Below are 20,647 nucleotides of genomic sequence, written 5' to 3'. Positions count from 1 at the left end.
TATCTTCGTGAACAAAGATGTAAATGTGTCTCTCATCGCTCTGCTTTTCCTTTATATCTGTATCTGTATCTGTAAACTTCTGCAGAACAGTTTATCGCTGTGCAAATAAACTCAATAATTGACAACTCACATTGTCCCCCCACATGTAGAGCTTGTGTTTCATAAGCCTGGGATCAAGCCATCTGTCTGGAACTAATCTGTGTGTATTTCCATGTAGAGTGAAGAGCAGCAAGACAGATGGGAGGCAGTGAGAAGGTACATCCTGCGACAGAGAGTCAGACGGTTTTTAGACCAAATGTTCGTGGACTACGTGGTTGCCTTGATCCCCAGATCTCCCATGATACCCTGAGCATGGCTGTGCTCAGAGGACACAGTCAGGTCTCCAGCTTCCAGTTGCTGAGTCAGTATGAATGACCATACAAGGCATCAGGATTTACTTCAGAAGTGAAAGCTCAGCTAGGAATGAAGATTACAGCAGCTACTACACCCCTTTTAGATGTCTTTCTTCTTTCTTCTTCTTTCCATGGTCTTTTCTCTATTTCTTTTTCTGCCCTCTCTTCCTCAGTGTTTGCTGACATTTTTCATCTAGCTTTCTTTTCTTTTTGCCTGTTTCCCCTCTCTCTTCCTTTTCACTCCCTGAATCTTCCTCCTTGTACTTTCTCTGGCTACTTCTCATTCCTTCCTTCTTTCCTTTCTTCCTCCTTTCTTTTCGTCTCAGCCAGCAAATTGAGAGGGTACTCTAATAGACCTCCCTCAGGTCTCCTGTCCCTCCACTCCTCCCTCTCCTCCTCCTCCTTCCTTCCCCTCTTCCCTCCCTAGCTCATTCCTCCCTTTCTCAGCCAGCCCCAGATAAGAAGGGGGCAGAAGCATTTTCTTCGGCCACTTCTGAAACTGGAGCCACCAGAGAAGGATGGGAGGAAAAAAGACATTTTTTTCACTTTTCTTTTATTCCTGGACATTGTAGGATTGAGATGTCCATTTTAGTCATCTCTCATTTACATGCAACCTTAAATCTTCTCTTTTTTTGATATCTTCACCCTGCATTTAAATGTTTTTTTCATTCTTTCAGTCAGTTTGGACATTCACGATCACACACCCTTCTCCACCCTGTTTTTTGCCCACAACCTTCATTTTCCTCCCTGTCCACCCACTCAGCTTTCTCTCCATCCATATTTTATCCTGAGTGGTTTTGGACCTGCACCTGGTGCATTAAGGACAGGAGGAAATTTCAAGACAATCATGAGAAACCTGCCCAGGGTCAAGCCAATGGCCCCATCCTGAAAAATCATCAACCCGACCACAGAGAACAAAATCAAGACCCAAGAACGAAAGCAGGAGAAGGAGGAAGAAAGTGGATGCATCCCACATATTGACAAGTGAGGAGGGCACGGGGGGCGTTTCAATGTGAGACCACAGAACAAGTGTTGCTTTCTGTTTCTGCATTTCAGAAAGTCCCTAAGAGAATTTATCTCCAGAGGAAACAAGCTGGGGGGTGCAGAATCAGACCTCATGGATTGACTGGCGGGTGCAGAGACTTGTGCATGACTTGAGTTGCATCCTGCACACAGATGTTTTCATAAAGTGAATTGGGGTCAAAGCGTGAACGAGCTTCTCTTGACCCTCTTCGCACTGAGAGAAAACACTTTATTACAGTTGAAGAGAGCGTCATGAAAGGCTTAAATCTCAGCTGGGGGCTGCTGGTGCTTCTGCTGCTTTGGACCTTGTCAGTTGTCACTGATGCGGCCGGTGCTGCAAGCGTAGAACGAGGAGGAGCTGGAAGAAGCCAGAGAAGAGGAGGAGGTGGCGGCGACGGTGGCGGCGGCAGTGGAGGGGGTTCAGAGAAGAGAAAGAGGTTTCACCGCATCCAACATGGCCAGTGCAGCTATACCTTCATCTTGCCGGAGCTGGATGGATGCCAGGGCGGAGGATCGCCTTCACAGAGTGAAAAATATGGTGGATCTCGCAGCGTCGTGCAGAGAGACTCGCCGCCAGTCGAAGGTGAATGGTCGGCTGAGAAACTGCAGCACCTGGAAAGATCAATGGAGAACAACACACAGTGGCTGCAGAAGGTAAGAGACTATCTGCCCTCTTTTCTTTTTCCTCTTGTGTGGAGACCATAGATCTTTTGGTGATTTGCGTAATGATTTGGTCACCAGATCGTATATGTGGTGAAATTTAAATATCACACACTGATCAGAGGTTGAACATAACAAAAGGGAATGTGTTGGAGTGTTGATATGGGATTTGTGTGTGTTGTCACATGCTGTTGATGGATGCTACATAAGAAAATATGTGTTGAACAGCAACTCAGAATTTCTTCAGAATTTCAATAGAGGTGTAATTTGCTTCAGGTGCTGTGTCTGCAGTCAAGTTAGGAGAAAAGCAGTGAGAGCTTTCCCTGCTGTTGCCCTAACAAACTATAATACCTCTGTCTGTGGTTTCATTGGATCTGTGACTGCACGGTGTGTAATGAGAGCCATTGTAAAACCTTGTTCCACCATTACCTGACATCTATCCTGCAGAAGAAGAAGGCCTGAATGGTAGTTTATAACTGATGTACAACATTCCTCATGGATTTAACACTCTCTCTCTTGTTTGAGCATGCCGTTTTACCTCTGTGCGACGACCTTTTTGAAATTATGCACGTTTCTTCAATATTTTTCCCCGTTTTCCTCCAACCCAGAACAGTCTGCCTCTCCTGTGAAGGCTGTCGGACATATATGTTCTACTAATGTAGCACGTGGTATCAGCCAGCTGCTTCTTTTCTCCAGCCAGTGGTGGGCTTCATTGGGAGAGAGTAACATGTGGGAGGTTCATGATAGTCTCCCAGAACTCCATGTGCAAGAGCCCAGACAAACCAGTAGTAGAAGCTAAAGCAACAGAAAGGATAAAAACCCTCATCAGCTTTTCACCCACAAACACAAATTATGTATACTGGACACAGGGGTGTAGCACAAAATTCTGGACCCTGTGCAATTTCTGTGGGCCCCTCCCTGCCTCCACGACAATTCATTCTGTTATCTGTGTGGGCCCGCCCCACATGAGCCAAGGTCTACAGCACTGATCAGAGATGCTGCAATATTTTATCAGATTAGTGAAAACCTGCTGGTGTAAATATTACACCAAAGTTTGTAGGATTCATCCTCTGGGCATCATGCATATTGTTAAAACATTGAATGGCAATGTATCCAGATATTTTTATTCGTTTTTTTTTCAAGATGTGTGTGATGTTATCACCACTGTGCTAAAAGTCATTCTTACTGGAAGCACATTTCTTGAAATAATGTGAAAGGAGCTTCACATTGTCCATTGACTAAAATTTCATTTTGGTTATTGACGTCAAGACGGCCGTACCACATGAGTGACTGACAGTACTCGACCCAGCTATGAATAAAAACCCTTCCGCCATTTCATTTGACAAAACCATTATCACTTGCTGGGCTGTCATTGGTCTTTGCTTATGTTTTTCAAACTGAATACTCACCAGTCGTTTGAGAGACACCTTGTTTGTGTGCAGCAGTAGTGATCAAAGATGGATGAATGATGAGGACTAATACAGCAGCCTGTACAGTATATTGTATACGGACCACACAGGGTCTTCGTGGGTTTTGCAGATGTCGCAGCACCTCTATCTTCTCCTGATAGTTAAACCATTCAGTCAGACTCCTGCTGATGTGCAGATTGAAGTGATTTGGGTGCAGCAGGTGATGTTGATCCATGAAATCAGATTAGGAAAAGAAAACATTTTTGAAAGGAATGTGTGTGCGGGGAGTCCCCATTCATCATCATTAGAATCATTTAAACGTTTCAGAAGAACGAGAGCCATCGCAGCATGAATAATGCTTCTGTTTTAGAAGTCAGTTCCTGTTTGAATCATAATTCTTACAGAAGGAATGCAGATTTATTTAGCTTTCTTAAATGTTCGGCACATCCATCATGGCCTTCCGAAAGTCGTCATGTACAGTAGGTGGTGTTTGGAAAAGAAAAACTAACTTCAAGCAGGGTGGTATCCTGAAAACTTTAGAGGTAACCAAATGTTGCTTTAAGCCAGAAAGTTACAGGAACTATGAAGAAAGAGGAACCAACTAAACTAAACCAGAAGTCCCTTTGCATATTCCTGTTTGCATTTCTGTCAGATCTGAAGAACTGTGAATTGTGATGAGTGTGATGAATGATTGAATGAAAAGGAGACATGCAGAGGAAAAGGAGTCTGTCTCTCCAGCTTTAGAGCGTAACTGCCATGAAACCATCAAGTTTGCTTTCTCTGTTTTTCTCTCTTTTACTTGCTTTGTTCTCTCTGCCATCGCTCCCTCGTACTCATTCACTCTCAAACCGACAAAAATTCTTAACTTTTTACTTACGTTAATGAAAATAAGGTTCATACTGGAATGAGAGGTTATGCAGTTGTAGGTGTCTGTGTTTGACCAGCAATGATCATGGCTTCAAACTCTGCCCCTAAAGTAACTGAACCTTTGGAGAGTACTAACCGTGGAGCAGAAGCTTTTTTTCACCTGCAACTATAGTAGAGAAAAATCCCCGGTTCCTCCAGGTGCTGGTTTAGTCCCTTTGTGCCTGAAAAGTTTGTCCTCCGCAAAAGTTCCTTCGTTGGAAACACTTTCTTTTCCCACCTAATGCACCAAACAATTTGTAAGTTCATGTTTAAGACGTCAATATTTGTAATTTGTAATATTTGAAATCTTATGGCGCACGACTAAGTGTAGAAATCATAGAAGTGAATGATTTCAGGTTGACACTGCTGAGATATAATTTCATCCTCAAGTTTCCTTTGAATTCTGTAGTTTTCAAGTGGCTCCATGTATTTTAATCTGTTTTTTGGCCAGCGAGTGTGATTGCTCTTTTGCTTTACGGTCCTTTCAGTCACAGCGTTGGAGATAATGTCTGTCAAAGTGCAGTGGTGTCGTTGTCGCGTCGTGTCTGAAAGGGCCTTGCAAACGCCGTATACAGGCTCAAACTCTACACCTCTGCAGCTTGACGAAGCGAAACTATCCTCAAAACAGATCTCCTCGTCTCAACGGTTTGATGCACAGCAGCTCAGATTGTGATTGATACATTACATGGGTTTAGAAACATTCCAGCATAAATGGAGCGAGTAAGAATTTCATTATTTCTGCTGCCTGCCAGAGTCGATCTCTTTCTTCTGCTCTGCTCTGTGTGTCTCAAGGAGGCATTGAATTACTGACAAGAAAGATTTTAATCTGCAGAGAGTAAAAGTGTCAAAGTGCTGCTTCACTGGATTAAACCGCTGAGATTTCAGGAGTGTTTTCAACAAGCCAGTATGTGAAAACGTATGTGTGTATGTGAGATTGATGTGTGTATTAGTGCCTGCATGCATGTGTGTGTGTGTGTATGCTGGTGTGTTTACCACCCACACTGTTAAACCTCGGAGGAGACGCGGGTCAAGTCCACATCTGAGGTCTGCAGCACCCCGACAGGAGACAGAGAGTTGACCTTTCACCTTCAGGCTTCAGTGGAGGCCGGCCGTCAACATCTAATCGCTCTCTGACTCCGAAACGTCGTCCACACGTTTGTTACCGCCCTCTCGTCAGCTTTAATTCAGTTCAGATAAAAGATAGCTGTGTCTCCTCTTTTTCTTTCTTTGTCTTCGTTTGTCTGTCTCTGCCTTTCTCTTTCTCCTTTTTCACCTCTTTTATCTCCGCTGAAGGTTAAAGCATCAGTGAGTCTCAGGTGTTTTTCACGATGACGTAAATTCCTCATATAAAGATCCTTGTTTTAGCAGAAATACTCTTTTTCTGTGACGACATTGTGCCTCCATCCAGATTAAATTAGAAAAGTTGTGTCATTTGGTTCCATGTCCTCAGAAGTACTGGAACTTTTTTTTTATTTTCTGATTTTCTGTAGCATTTGACCGGGAAAAACTCAATTTAAGATTAAAACGTCCTTTTCAAATGAGAACTTGCATAAAAACAGCGCTGCAACAATACATGCAATACAAACAATATGAACAGACCTTGAAAACAGCCGTGTGGTAACAACTTATTTAATAGCTTCTTTTTAATCTTTTAGATGCACTACGTTTGTTAAAGAGCTGCAACCTTCTGATTATTTTTATTATCAGTCTGCTGATTTTTTTGTTGATTAATCTACTGATGTTTTTGTCATATCCCAAAGCCCAAACCAACATATTCAGATTGCTTATTTTGTCTGACCAACAGTTCAGAACCCACAAGTATGCAGTTTAGTACAATCTAAGACAAGAACAGCTAAGAAAATCCTCACATTTGTGAATCTAGAACCAGATTAATACAGGTAAATTAATTAAGTGACGAATCGTTTCAGTTCCAGTTTGTTAGAAATCAAAGCTGCATGCGTGCACTGGCTCCTCTGGACATAACTTCTGTTCGTCGACTGCACAACAAAAGTTTTGAAATGATTAAAAGGATGCAAAATTTCACAAAGCAAAAACCACAGCTGTCTTGCTTCTGTAGTCTGGCTGCAGTGAAGTATCCCATTTCCCAACCCCCGAACTGAGACACTGTAGATTCACTCCATTTGTTCAAATTCTTCTCAATATTTGCGTTTCTCATGCGGTCACTGGTGGCGAATGTTCACTCTTAAAGCTCAGGAAGTCACAAATCAGACCTTTAAGCTGCACTCCGTAACGTTGCTCAGCTTCTATCTGCAGCACAGATGACAGAGCATCCGTTTATAATGTTGTTTCACCTCATCGTTTCTGGACTGCAGTGACAATATCAGCCGAACAGCTGTGATCTGTTGAACCATTTCTCAGCAGCAGGCCACCGAGAGCATCAGCTAAATGTGCTGTTTTTAACCATGCTAGTCTATGAGATTGTACATGTACATATCAGCTTGCTAATATGCTCAAAAGATAGAGCTAATATTAAACAGGCATAATGTTTGCCATCAGCCTCTTAGCTCACTTGCATTGAGATTGATAGAGCACAGCTGAGGCTGTTGGTAGTTAGGTTAGGTATTTGGTCAGAAGTATTGGGCAAACTGAAATTTGATGGCACAACATAAAAAGTCAGATGATCCCCAGAGTCAGCAGGATTCATCCTGTGGGGATCATGAATGTGTGATGAAAATAATGGAAAGGAATTTCCACTTCAGTATCCAAGATTTCTGTGAAATGAAGTCTGAAAATCAGCCACTGAAATTTTTAAGCAACTCTCAGTCTGAACTTTGCTTGAATCTGATGTTCCTACATTGAGCTTTAATATGTTTCTATTCTGAATTAAATTAATGAATTAAATTTCATGCCCTCCTCTTTATCTGAAATATCAACAGACTCGTCAGTGAATTAAAAGTGCAAAGTCGATTTTCTCTTCTTTGGTGTCATGGGGTCGTGCGGCTTCTGTAGTGGTTTGGTGGTTTCTGAGAGTCGGTCTGCAAACAGCAGTAAGTGAGGTAGTTAACAGGGGGCTTGTTTAGTTTTCTGCCAAATGACTGACTTCAAATGGACCTGTGCCTGAGAGACTGAGACAGGAAAGCCGCTGTGGTCAGATCACACAGCTATCGACTGCTGCCGCTACGATACGATGCTTTGATGTGCTCAGAGGTTATTTTGATGATAACCTTCTGCAGAGAGACACAGAGACGGTGGCAGTTTAGAAAAATCTGATGGGATTAGAAGGAGAAAAGTGGATTTTAAAGAGTTTCATGTCAAATGTCAGATCAGTACCAAATACTCCACAGTTTATGGAAAATAAAAAAATTTACATTGTGGAAATATTGTCATATATTTTAAAGATTTAGATTTAGAGAGAAAGAAGATAGAGGAGCATTTAGCAGCTAAAGAGACTGATGTTTTCTGTACTCTCTGTTCACACATACAGATAGTAGAAGGCAGAATCTGGAAGCTGTAGCACTGTGTTTGCAGTCTCAGTTCCTGTGCTCATTGTCAAAACTGTCGGCTGATTGTGGTCCTGTATCTGTGCTGGAAGTTCTCCCCGTCGTCAAAATGATCAAACTCAAAATGAGCGTGGTTGATTCTGACCTGGTTGTCACATGAATTGTGTCAGAGGACGTCAGGGTTGAGCTTTTCTCAGCGTCCCGCTGTAGTGCTGCTGGGTGCCTTTTAAATCACTGTAGCTCAACCTGTTAGCCTGAAAGCTTTATCATGACAGAGGTGTGTGTTGGTCAGGGAGTTCTTCTGACTCCAAGCGGCTAAAAAGTCAGTAAATGCAGTTTTGTTGATACTATTTAGCTGTTGTCCAGTACGTAAGTTTTAACTTGTATAAAGATTTAGCTCTCTGGTACTCTGCTGTCCTCCAGCCCAACTCCACCCCTCAGACAATGTGAAAAGAGTAATAATAGTTAGACTGAGTATTTGCAGATACTGCTTGGCCTCAGTCTGGAGAAACACCTGGTCTGTGAGCCGCTGCTCTGTGCTCCATCATTTTACAGCTATACATCAAACAGCTGTGAGCCGACCCCACCGACAGCACTAATGACAGCCTAATGACAGCCATTATCTGCTAGTCAGCCTCCTTCAGTCTAAACACACCTCAGCTCTTATTCAGCTGCAACTGGCTTTTAAATACATCGTTCCAAATGAAGTGAAAAAAACAGGAAAGCTGGACTGAACTTCAGTTGAAAGTGGAAAAACAGAATTTCTCAGTCAAAGTCAAAATTCTGGTGGCTCAGCAAAATATTTCTTAATGGATGATTTTGGTTTGCTTGTGCTTTGTGTTCATAGTTTTAGCACACCTGATAGGAGACTTGGAAACATTGCTCCAGCAAAGTCTGACGGGGAAAACGAAACAGGAGCCGTCAAACAGTCAGACGGGTTGAACTCCTTCGTCAGTATCCTGTGATGTGCACAACAGTACATTTGCTGCTCCCTCAGGCCTGAATGAAATGTTTATAGGTTTTCGTCTCTGGGATTCTCTCCCGGTTTATTCCCCTGTTGGGAATGGTCGGGAATGATTATTGAGGATTGGGGAAGTGGTGGGAGTGTTTGGGAATGGTTTTACCGCTGCAGGCTGTTTTATTGTGTTTCGTGGAGATCTGCAGTGGAGAGCTGGGAGTGTGTTGGGGTGTTTTAAACAGTCTCATAAAAAGGTCAGACTGCTGCGCGCTGGCTGAGGAGCTGGTGGCTTATGATCTGATAATGTAAAGGCCAGAGTCTCACTGCAACGTTAGAGTAGTTTAACATTTTTAACTAACGTAGAGAGCTGATGAGATGACTGCAAAAAGAAATCCCTCTAAATAGAAATAAACACAACAAAAATATCTCTTGACGTCTTTTGTTTTGAGGTTGCGTTTAATTTGATCGTATGAGGTAAAAATTAGATCAGAAAACAGACTGAACTGCACAACGGAATAACAAAAGATTCATAAAATGACGAGAAAGCTATAAAAGTAGAAGGGAAATGGAATCACAGGGGAAGTGGCTGTGGTCATCAGTGGGAGAGTGTGTGTTTCTGTTTGTGTGTCTGTGGGTACTGTTTATTTCTGTGTGAATGTGACTAACACAGGCGTCATTCAGATAAACGTATGCGTTCGTCTATACATGGACATGTGGTTATCTGCTAAATTCTTCTTATTCCTATTCCTCAGATGTTCCAGTCTTGTGTGTGTGGTTACTGTGCCACTATTGTTTAGGTGATCCTGGTTGGTTTTGTTCTCCTACCAGAGCCGTGGACGTGGATCGTGTTCACATGTTGACCTCTGAGTCTGATAAAATGAAACCTGATGCAGTTTAATTGTCTTCACTTTCAGGTGAACTATTAAGGAATCGAGATAAGGGGGTTTGTTTTATGCTTCACTGCAGTGTTTTAGAAAACTGCGTGAACTGAACTCAGAACACAAAAATAGTTTTCGCCAGCATGAAAAACTTTTTTCTGATGTTAGAGATCCAAGAGATTGAAGCCTGAAGTGCCAGTGCCACGACCCAAAACTTCTGTAATTACCGACAATCTGACGTTTACGCCCACTTCATGCAGCGATTGACTAACTGTGTGGAGGAGAGAGAAAGAGGAGCCACGGTTTCAACTTCTTCTTCTCTTTTTCTTTTTTGACACAACTATTTCTGTCACTTTTCATGTGACCAGCTGAGTGCAACTTAACGAACATCTTCAATGAGCTCCTGGCTGAAAATGTGCTGCATTATTTCCATATTATTATTATTATCCTCATTCTTCTGGTACAGTGCAATGCATCTTTTTTCATTTAGCACACCTTACTGCAACTTGTACACTTTGCACCCGTGCTTAAGAGCTTTTACTTTTATGTTAGTAAAGGTCTTTGTCTGTGTGGTTCATTCATGTACTGCTGCTGTGACAAGTGAGTGTGTTTGTGTGTGACCTCAAAACTGCCAGCACTAAGCCATGCACTCCATTTTTGGGTCTTGTTGACTGCCACTGTGTGCAGCTCCTGTCATGTTATCACAGGCAGCAGGATAATCTCACTGCAGCTGCTTTCTGACCACATGTGGCTAATTTTCAGGCCTGGTTACTGGATGATTTAACTGCCCCGTAAAGAGGAAGAGGATAAAAAAGATACACACCAGTTTACTGGACTCTCTTTTTAGTGGGAGCCAGGTCGGCCTTCTGTATCACTGCCGCTGATTACTGGACTGTTATCAACGCTCTGAATCTGAGTGGCTGCTGGACGCACACTTCAAACAAGCTGACAGAGATGCAGAAGGAAAGAAAGAGCCAGTGAAAGAAAGAAAGATCCAATGAAAGAAAGATCCAATGAAAGAAAGAAAGATCCAATGAAAGAAAGATCCAATGAAAGAAAGAAAGATCCAATGAAAGAAAGAAAGATCCAATGAAAGAAAGATCAAATGAAAGAAAGATCCAATGAAAGAAAGAAAATAAGGAATTCAGTAGATTTCTTAAAAGAAGTTTTCCTTACAGATAAAACAGATTTTTACACAGTGAGACATCAGTTACGTAAAAATCTGACATGTTTTCTTAGTAAAACGAAAATTTAGCTCATACTTGCAACTTTACAACTTTAATAATTTGATCTACCACATGTGTGTTTTTCAGTATTCTTTTCTATAAAGAAACCACTTTTAACAAACTGGACAAGAGATCTGAAACAGCAAGACAATGATTACAAAATACAAAACTGTCCCTGCTATATATCAGTGGATCTCCATGTTACGAGACTTTAGGGATCTATTTTCTGTTTAGCTTTTCTAATCTAAAACACGCTCTGATTTACAACGATAAGAACATGAAACTTGAAAAGCGATGGGAAGCAGCTTCTCTATTACGAGCAGCTAAAATTAAAATATTAAGTTGGATTAAAAAAATCCGAATCCATTCCACTATGTTTTTGTCTTCGTTCCCAGAAGTCTGTGGTTTGGAATGTGACAAAATATTTTGATTGAAACTGTTTTGGTTAGATAAAACATCAGAGTACACAAGAGAAAGAAAGATAAAGTAAGAGAAAGGAGGGCTGGAGCCTAAAAGAAACAGGTAGAAAGATACAGAAAGTGGGAGGACGTGGGTGAGACGGGCGAGAGGATGAAACAGAGAGGAAGAAATAGTTCAGCACTTTCAGACAAGTCGCCTGTTAACCCATAAATCACTAAAGCAGCGAGACAGAGACGAACAAAGAGGGTGAAAGAGATAAAGTTAACTTAGATAAATGGAAGTGAAGAGGGGGAGGTGAGAGGAAATACAAGCCAGAAACAAAGAAGAGAGAGACAGATAGTGGACAACTGGATTTATATTTGTTCTTCATGAACTTGGCAAATGTATTCAATAAGAAAAACAGAATAAAAAGAATAATATTTAAAAAGTTCCTGAAGTTTTAAAATTCTGAATAAAACAATGAGTGTTTTCTGATCAGCTGTGGATAATCTTCTGTAGGTACACAGCCAAGTCTTAACTCATTATTAGTATTATTATGAAAGTTATTACAGTACAGCAACTGGATTTACAAAGGAATAGATTACCTGTCAAATTAGTTACATTGTCTCTCATGTCAGTAAGAAGCAAAGTATCATAAGTTAAAGATCATCATTTCATCCCCAGAGGCAGTACGACACAGTAATTAATCTCGGGACAACACAGGAGTCTTAACAAGAGGAACAGTAAACATCTGCTAGCGGCTAGTGTGTGGGCTAGCTTGGCTATCAGTAAACTGATCAGAGAAACAGATAATGCTCTGTTTGAGGGGTGGATGAAAGATGGCAGAATGGCAGATGTTAGCCATGTCAGCTAAACTGCTGTGGAGCTTTTCAAGGAGGCGTTAGCATAGCAACAGAATGATGCTATGCTGAAACCAGCTGCTGGTGCCAGAACAGCAAGCGTTTCTGCATCTAAACCTAAGTTAAGAAATATTGTGGCCAGAGGTCTGTGGTGGAGGTCAGAGACTTTGTACACCATCCAGGCCTCTTGTGTCCTAACAACATCAAGCTTCGTCTGCCTTCGCCTCTGAGGGACAACATGGCCGGAAAGGCAGGAGAAAGTGGAAATACAGATTGTGTTGAGTGTTTAAGTCAGTCGTTTTTCTGCTGAGGAGTCCGGACAGAATTTGAAATCGAGACAAAGATGAGTTGGCGCAAGTTAAAAATCTTTTTGTTATTAAGAAATTAAGAAGAAAAGTTTCGCTCCTATCAAACATCGTATGTACCAACTAATGAACAAATGACCCCAACAGAGACTTAAAGAAGCCAGCTGACTAATATTTTCAGAGATTTTGAAAGAAATGAAATCATTCATTAAATCGTTCATATGACAAATGCATTGTCTTGTTTGTTGGTTGTATATAAATGTTACAGATGTTCATTGGATCCTTGTTGGCAGAAAAGATCGTCACTGTTCATTTATGTGGAGATGCACGACGAGATGTTTATGTTGCATTTGTTTCTGACTGGTCCTTCTGGTTTCCATGTCGCCTGCTAAGCAGAGTTGATGCTGTGTTGAGTCAAAGTCTGTAGACAGAAAACAAAGTAACTACTGAGGCTGCAGCTTTGCACGTTGACGAATTGTTCAGTTTTTGTAGCTTTTAGCTCAAACAAAAGCGTTTCATCGCTGCCTCTTTCAGAAGCTGCAGAATTCCTCAAAGTGTGCCAAAATACACAGAAGTGCTGCAGGACAGACAGCAATGCAATTCGCACTGAAAGAGAAAAGAAAAACACAAGTTGGCCAGAAGTATGTGGACACTGCTCACCGTACTTTAGTCTACTGTGGCTCTGGGGATGTTTTTCATGGTGTGGTTCCAGTTCCAGTTAAGAGAAGATATTTTATACACTATATGTAATAGTGTGCTTCAGACTTTTTGTTGACAGTTTGCATTTGTCTCTATCCTCTTACAACATTAAAATGCCCCTGTGTACAAATACTGAATAGTTTTCACAGTCTGGCGTGGAAGAACTTAGCTGGCCCGCACGGAACCCTGACCTCAACCCCATCCAACACCTTTGGGATGAGCTGGAACGCCGCCTGTGAGCCAGACCTGATCACCCGGCATCACTTATACTCTGGTGTCTGAATGAGAGCAAATCCCTGCAGTCAGGTTCAACATCTGGCGGGAAGACAGAAACCAGAAGTGTGGAGGCTGTTAGAGCAGCAGGTTAATGCATGTGGATTTGGGTTGAAGAAGAGGAGATGAAGAGAACGTGTGTGTGTGTGTTTGTGTGTGTGAGTGTGATTCTCTGTCTCTCAGTTTGTCAGACAGATGTTGATAGCAACACTTACTGCAGGACATCACATCAACCACAGCCTCTTCATCTGTCTCTACAACAGCTGCTGAACATCTCCTACACACACACACACACACACACACACACACACACTAACTCTTTCTCCATCACCGTGCAGTTGAATTTGTTGAGCAGAGAAATATCGTGTCCATTTGATAAATTCAATTTAACAAATTGTGATTGGAGCTGGAGTCCGAGCCAACCAAAGCTCAGCCTCACCTCACACACTGCAATTCAACGCGCTGAGTTCATGAACAAATCCATTACTTACATTCTGATAATTTCTGAAAATATGTTAAGCTCTGCAGCTGCTTCTCATCTCACTCATTTTCCAAAATCTTTAAGACCGTTAATAGTGCTCAAGTAAACCCAGATAATGAGATATGTTACACACACACACTTTTAATCAGCTGATCTATTGCACTTTGAGAGACCGTGATTACATGCATATATGAAAACAAAGTAAAACACTGTTGTACTGTCTTTCTCTTCTTCTCACTCTCCAATACAGCATATTGTGGGTCAACACCATTATATAAAACCAAAAGAACGACACACAATGGTCTTCAGATCACTGTGTAGTGTTCGTTGGACATATGTTGAGAAACACACACACACACACACACATCTTCCCTCTCTAATCAGCCTTTGATTCCCTTTAGATGTCCAGATTCACTGGGTTCATTTAGCTTTTCCCAGAGAAACGCTGCTGTCAGCAGAACAGCTGGAGCAGAAACAAACCCACAGTCAGCAACTTTCCCATTACTGCCTGAGAGCTGCCTCTGCTCTGTGTGTGTGTGTGTGTGTGTGTGTGTGTGTGTGTGTGTGTGTGTGTGTTGTACATAAGGGGATATTTTATGCATTAAAAAGCATTATGTGGTTATGGACAGTATATATGTGTGTTGCGTACTGTATGTATGTTTGCCAGATAAAGGAAAGGACACTGTGTTTGAGCATGTGATCTGCTCTGTGTGTGTGTGTGTGTGTGTGTGTGTGTGTGTGTGTGTGTGTTTGATTGATTGAAATTGATCAGCGGTATAAAGGCAAATAAAGTGTTTTTTAATTAAACAACAACAATCAGATCTATATGTTAGTGGGCAGACAGGTGACAAAATGAAGCTTGATTTGTTTGCTCTGTTTCAATGATTGTCAACATTTTTATGACTCCTCAAACTAACAGAATTTAGTTTTTGTAGCAGCAGTTGAGGAAAAGGCTTCGTCGTTCAGCCAATAGTGTTAAAGCAAAGGTTGAGTCTGTCTGTATTTCATTTTCTTTAAGGTGGAAGTACTGTTTTAGTTTTTTTTCACTTAGGATTCACTTCTTTAATAAAACACTGCAATGGATCCATTAAAACCTCTTAAACTGTGCAGAACTGATCCAGCCAGACACCGACCGCCATGAGACTGCGACTATCAAAAAGACATTTTTTGTTCTTTGTTTCTTTTTTTGACAACTGTTGATATGATGCAGTAGCTGAGGGATAACTCAGTCACTTCATACTCGCTGTTTTGCTGACTTGATTTCCTCACTCAAAGTAGCCTCAGTATAAGTTAGTATTTAATGATAATAACCCACCACAGCCTGGGACCAGGTGCAAATGATAGTATAATAAAGTGACTGTAAGAAACATTTCTCACTTTAAAAGGGTGATTAGTGTCCAGTTATGCATTAAAAAATGCAAGTGCAAGTTTTGTATTTCTACTTTAGTCTTTTTAGCATTAAAAAGGACAGATATACCATTTTCAAGTCTGTCTTGAGACAGTAGTCAGATTGAAATAGTTTTTACTTGCTGTAATCCTTCCATTAAACCATTAAAATATCCCTTCCGAATACGCTTCTGGTGGAAGTGACGAGGAACTAAAGTGTCAGGAAGTTAAGCTGAAGTTAATGTGACGCTCCAGCATCGTGAGCGAGGCGAATGAAACATAAATCTTCTCTGTCGTCTTTTAGTACAGCATTCTCACTTTGTTTGAGTTTTTCCTTGTAGCACATGAATAAGACCAAACAGAGCGAATGTTGAACTTAAAAGGCTGTAACATTGAAAGATTTCCACTTGATCTGAACAGTTTGTGTGACTGTTGTCTCATATTTTTATTGTTGCACGGAACAAAAGCTGAACTTTATAGTTCAGTCCTCTCATGTGTAGCAGTTTTTTCTTTTTCTGTGAAGTCACTTGAAGCATTCTGATACAGGAATCTGGACCTGAAGTCGTTCTGCTGTGTTTGAGTCCAGTTTTCTCTTATGTCACAGATTCATATTTAATATGATATTTAGTTCTGATTGTTGAGGACTCAACAGCAAAATATAATATAAGCAACTGTGGAAAATCTGTGGCGTTTATGTGGAAGTGCTGCAGTTAACTCTGAATGGTTTGGGCTGATTTTGTGAGCATTACATTGTTCAATTTAATTTGGATAAAGAAGTCCTGTTTTGATGAAATCTCTCTGCTGCCAAGACAGGTGGCCAAGTCAAACAAAGATATCATGTTATTTAATAATGAGTAAGTGCAGTACTCAGGGTGAAAGTGATTTTATTTGATGCTGCAGGCCAAATACATGCTTAAATGAGTGAAAATCAATCACTACTTGTAGTAGTGCACAAATACAACACAAACAACCGACCAGCCTGCTGATGGATGCTGATATTTCATCAGTGACGTCTCTTTGAGTGTTTGTGTTCTTGGAGTGCGCTACGTGCCATTTGTGTTTGTAGTGATTATTCAGCCTGTCACTGAACTCCTGCCATTAATTCAGCCCACTTAGTGCTACGTGCTGTATGACAACGCCAGCAGCAGCGAGCGCTGCTTTTATTCAGCTTTCATTAGGGCCAATTATCTAAATAGTCGATAAAGATGTAAAAAAGATTAAAGTAATTGTATTGATTCCCCTGAGACAACCTGTGAGATTACAGCAGAGGTGAAGGCTCGTGAATAAAGAGTAAAACTTACGACAGGCTATAAATTAAAACACAAACAGGAGAGCGTGCAGTCGAGCGGCTGGTTAGTCAGTACGGTCACTTATATTCATTCTGTATGACAATGTTTTCCACTACTCTTCGTATGGAGTGGAAAGCCAAAGAGCAATGAATGCAAGAAACATCAGGCACTCGTCAATGAAAGGGCCAGCGGTCGAGTAAAAATCTAAAAACAGTGACTGTCCAGCTTACTTGTGATGGAAGTCAGTGGTGTTGTGGGTAATCTGAGGCACTCTGACAACGAATATAAAATCCTGTATTAAATCACAAGTGCAGCAGATGAGCTGGATGTGGCCGCACAGCCTCCGAAGTCTAAACATGTAGTTCTGTTGGGAGCATTAATGTCTCCTGAGCAGCTTCAGAGCTTGATGACAGTGTCAGTGGAGTGCGACACAAAACGGGTTGCATTATGGGTAGGATAAAGAAAAGAGGATTTTTCTGGGACAAATTTTTGTACTTTAGTGAATTTTTCCATTGTGAGATCAATAAAGTCTGATCTGATCTGATCTGATAAAACTTTCTGTTGTGTTACAGGATTGCAATGCTACAACACAGATTTCATAAAACTCAGGGCACTAAAAACAGAAATAAGACAGATATTTGCTGATCCTTTTGACACATACTAAACTGAAAACCGTCCAGAGTCAATATATTTAATGTCTGACCTCATCCGCTTCATTGATTGTTGTAAATATCTGCTTATTCTGAATCTGATGCAGCGAGACAGGAGACAGGAGCAACAAAAGACAGGGAAAGATGTGGAACGCTCCAAAAACACCTGTTTGGAACATTCCACAGGTAAACAGGCTGATTGGTAACAGGTGATAGCATCATGATTGAAAGGCTCAGTGGTGCACAGCGAGGATGGAGCGAGGTTCAACACTTTGTGAACACATGATTCACACTCAGGAAACTGTCGTCAGGAAATAGTTTGTAAATGACTGATTCTGTTTTCATTTACATTACATACAGTCCAGATTGTTGTGCACACACATACGTACGCTCACACACACACACTTGGGTGGGATTGGACAGCCATTAGTTTGCCATGACTCTGTTTTCTCAGGAGGTCTTGTGATAAACATTCTCCACTTTCTGTCTTCACCTCTCTGGTCCAAAGAAAATGTTAAGCAGCGTTGACAATGAGCACCAGGTGAAGTATCGTCACACACTTCATCACATGTAAATATATTTTAGTAAGATTGTCGACAAGGATTACAAATACGACAAATCATTTGTTCAGAGGAAGTTTTAAACTTTGATGAATAAAACAGAAGCTCTTGTTGGTTTGCAGCTCAGTATTTTGTTAACATTAAACACTGAAGTTCAGGTGATGATCGTTACTAAAGGGGATAAAATAGCTTTGGATGCAGCGTAACCGGCATCTTTTCAGGCGTCTCCAGCTCACATGTGTGACTCTAATCATCGTTTCATCAGAGACAGAACACACTGAAACAGGTGTGTGTGTTTATTCCAGTATAAACTCTACACAGACACTTTGGATGGCGTTTGGATTTACGACCCTTCACATGCAGCCCGCCTCAGGTCTGCAGCGGCTTCAGTTTCACTGCTGCTGAATGAGCTGCTTCTGTAGGCTAATGTGTTGCTAATGCAACATTGTAGATAATTATTAGTTTACTGTTGGACTCCTGATATGTGTTTTGCTCTTTAGCTGTTATGTTTATGTATGTCTGTATATTTTTACTGGATTAATCACAGTGTAGTTCTTTCTGCGGGGACTTAATGTTATTCTTGGGACGGCATCAGTGTTCATTTGTTTGGCATTTTACAGCTCAGGGTTGCACAACGAAATGTAAGCTGCAACACATACATACAACATAAACATTACATTACAACATTACAAATATTTAGACTAGAATAGAATGACATTATATTAATAATGTGTAATAATATATTATTTATTTAGATTACCTTCAGTCACCAGTGAAGTTCCTTTTAATACCAGCAGCACTTCAGAGCCCAGGAAGGTTTACTTCACAGAAAACATATCATCAGTGCACAGTTTTTATTCAAGTGCAGTAATTGTTACCTGAAATTCATGCAGCTAAGAGGTCGAGTGACCTTTGACTGCTGGTGACCAATAGCTGGTTAAACTGTAAACACTCAACATACAGCAACTTCTAATAGCTGATGTTTTGGCAGACGTTCTTCAGGTTCCTGAAGATCTTTAGGGCTCGAAATAAAAGATTAGGCTGAGGCTGCAGCTAGAGAACAGCTCGACATGGTTCAGGACCGGCACGTTGGCAGGAGCGGTCAGGAGCGGTCAGGTCCCAGTTTTGATGGCCGCCTCGTGTTCCTGAACTCCATTGGGACTTCTCGCTCGTTATCAAACATGCTGGATGCTCTCACTGTTGTGGTAAAACGAGCCAAATCGTCACTCTGGCCCACTTTAAGATGGAAATTACAGACAGAGAAGCCAAATGTCCTCCTACACAGCAACGTCTGGTGGTGTCTGGCCTACATTGGCTAAATATAGCGAGAATTCAGCAGATCCAGCCAAGAGGAAATTCATCACCATGCAGACACTGCCGTGGCCACCGGTTTATCGGAAGCTTTTTGGGCTGAAGAGCGGCACTTATCGCATCAGTAGCTGATCTGTTGCAGTTTGTTCGTAGCAAACAACTGCAACTATTAAACATTCACACAGCTGGGACGTTTGTCTGTAAAATCATCTTTGAAAGGCAGTAATCTCACAAGCCAGCCAACTGATGCTCTGTTTTTTGCAACAGGTTAGAAAGTGTCTCATTTCTTCCACTATGGCAGCTGGAGACACGAGGCCAGCCGTGTTTTCTGTATCATAGTTCAAGGCCAAGTACAGTCCACTGCACCGACATCAGAGACTGCACATCGTCAGCTCAGGGATGTTTGTTTTTACAGTCTAGCACACTGAGACCTTTACAGCATCACAAATAAGCACTGTGGCACCCAACAACTGAGCGGGACGCAGGATTCACACTGAGTAAAACATTTCTGTCGGGACAATGATCGCACAGCTGATTCACAACCGTTTCAGAAAACAGAAGAAGCAGAACGTCGCTGAGATTTGTGTCACATTTGGTTCATCTGTGGAGCTGATTACTGTGAATGAAGGCTTAAACTGGTGACCTGATCATCAGTCATCCTAAATCTGTGTATAATTATCAATTTAATCACAAGAGCATGAAGGTGAGACACACCTGTAAACCTCTGCACTATTGAAGGTTTTGTTCACAACACATGAGTCTGTTTTCACTGAGCAGAGTATACCAGATAAATTAATTAAAGAAAAACCAGATAAATTAGAGTTAAAGTAATGTTAATGGGGAACTTTAACATTTAACAGCTTATTTTAACTTTAAACAGAACTCACTGGCACAGTTTTCATGATGCTGCTGTGGGACTGAGCTCGTTCACGAGGGACTTGTCTTTGCTCATTCAGCTTTAATTTGCATTGTGAGAGCTCCATCTTATCTTAATTCTTAATCTATTTTTATTCTATTTTTTTATCTAGTATGGTAGTTTCCATGCACACACGTATATAGTTTGAAAATAGTGTTTTTTTCACTACCTCATGTCAGCTTAGTGTGATTTGTGTTTTATGTGAATTGCTGCTGCAACACTGCAGTTTCCCTCAGGGGATCAATAAAACACTCGATCTATCTTATTGGAAAAACATTTGAAACATTCGTCAAAACATGAGGCTGATAGTTTCAGTGAAGATCGACGTTTGTGGGAAATGCTCTTCACTGCACTCGGTGATTTAACTAAATTCTGTTGCTTAAACAGGGCCACTAAGAATGTTTTATTTCTCTTAAATGAGCATCCAATGCCATGAAATGTGTAGTGAACAGCAGATGATACAGCCTCCAATCCTCAAGTCAGCTGAGGTGGCATTACTGTGTAACTCCTGAGTATTTTCAGCTCTTCGGGCTTTCGCTCAGTGTTTGTTTATGTGAGCCTGAGAGAGGAATCTCTCCTTTTGGCCCGGCGCTGCTCCTTCCCTC

The 20,647-nt window shown here is 41.3% G+C and overlaps 1 protein-coding gene across 1 annotated transcript in view; it reads left to right on the top strand.

The window, feature by feature from the left end:
• Positions 1 to 1,332: 1,332 nt before the first annotated feature.
• Positions 1,333 to 20,647, top strand: part of angpt4 (angiopoietin 4) — a 44,941-nt gene continuing 25,626 nt past the window's right edge. Inside the window, exon 1 of the mRNA XM_041951280.1 lies at positions 1,333 to 2,069. Within this exon, the coding sequence (XP_041807214.1) occupies positions 1,668 to 2,069 (402 nt within the window). The 5' untranslated portion in view covers positions 1,333 to 1,667. The remainder of the gene's footprint in view (positions 2,070 to 20,647) is intronic.

The sequence above is a fragment of the Chelmon rostratus genome, chromosome 2 (assembly GCF_017976325.1).
Source record: "Chelmon rostratus isolate fCheRos1 chromosome 2, fCheRos1.pri, whole genome shotgun sequence".
Lineage (NCBI taxonomy): Eukaryota > Metazoa > Chordata > Actinopteri > Chaetodontiformes > Chaetodontidae > Chelmon > Chelmon rostratus.
This window is presented reverse-complemented; position numbering and strand designations above follow the sequence as displayed.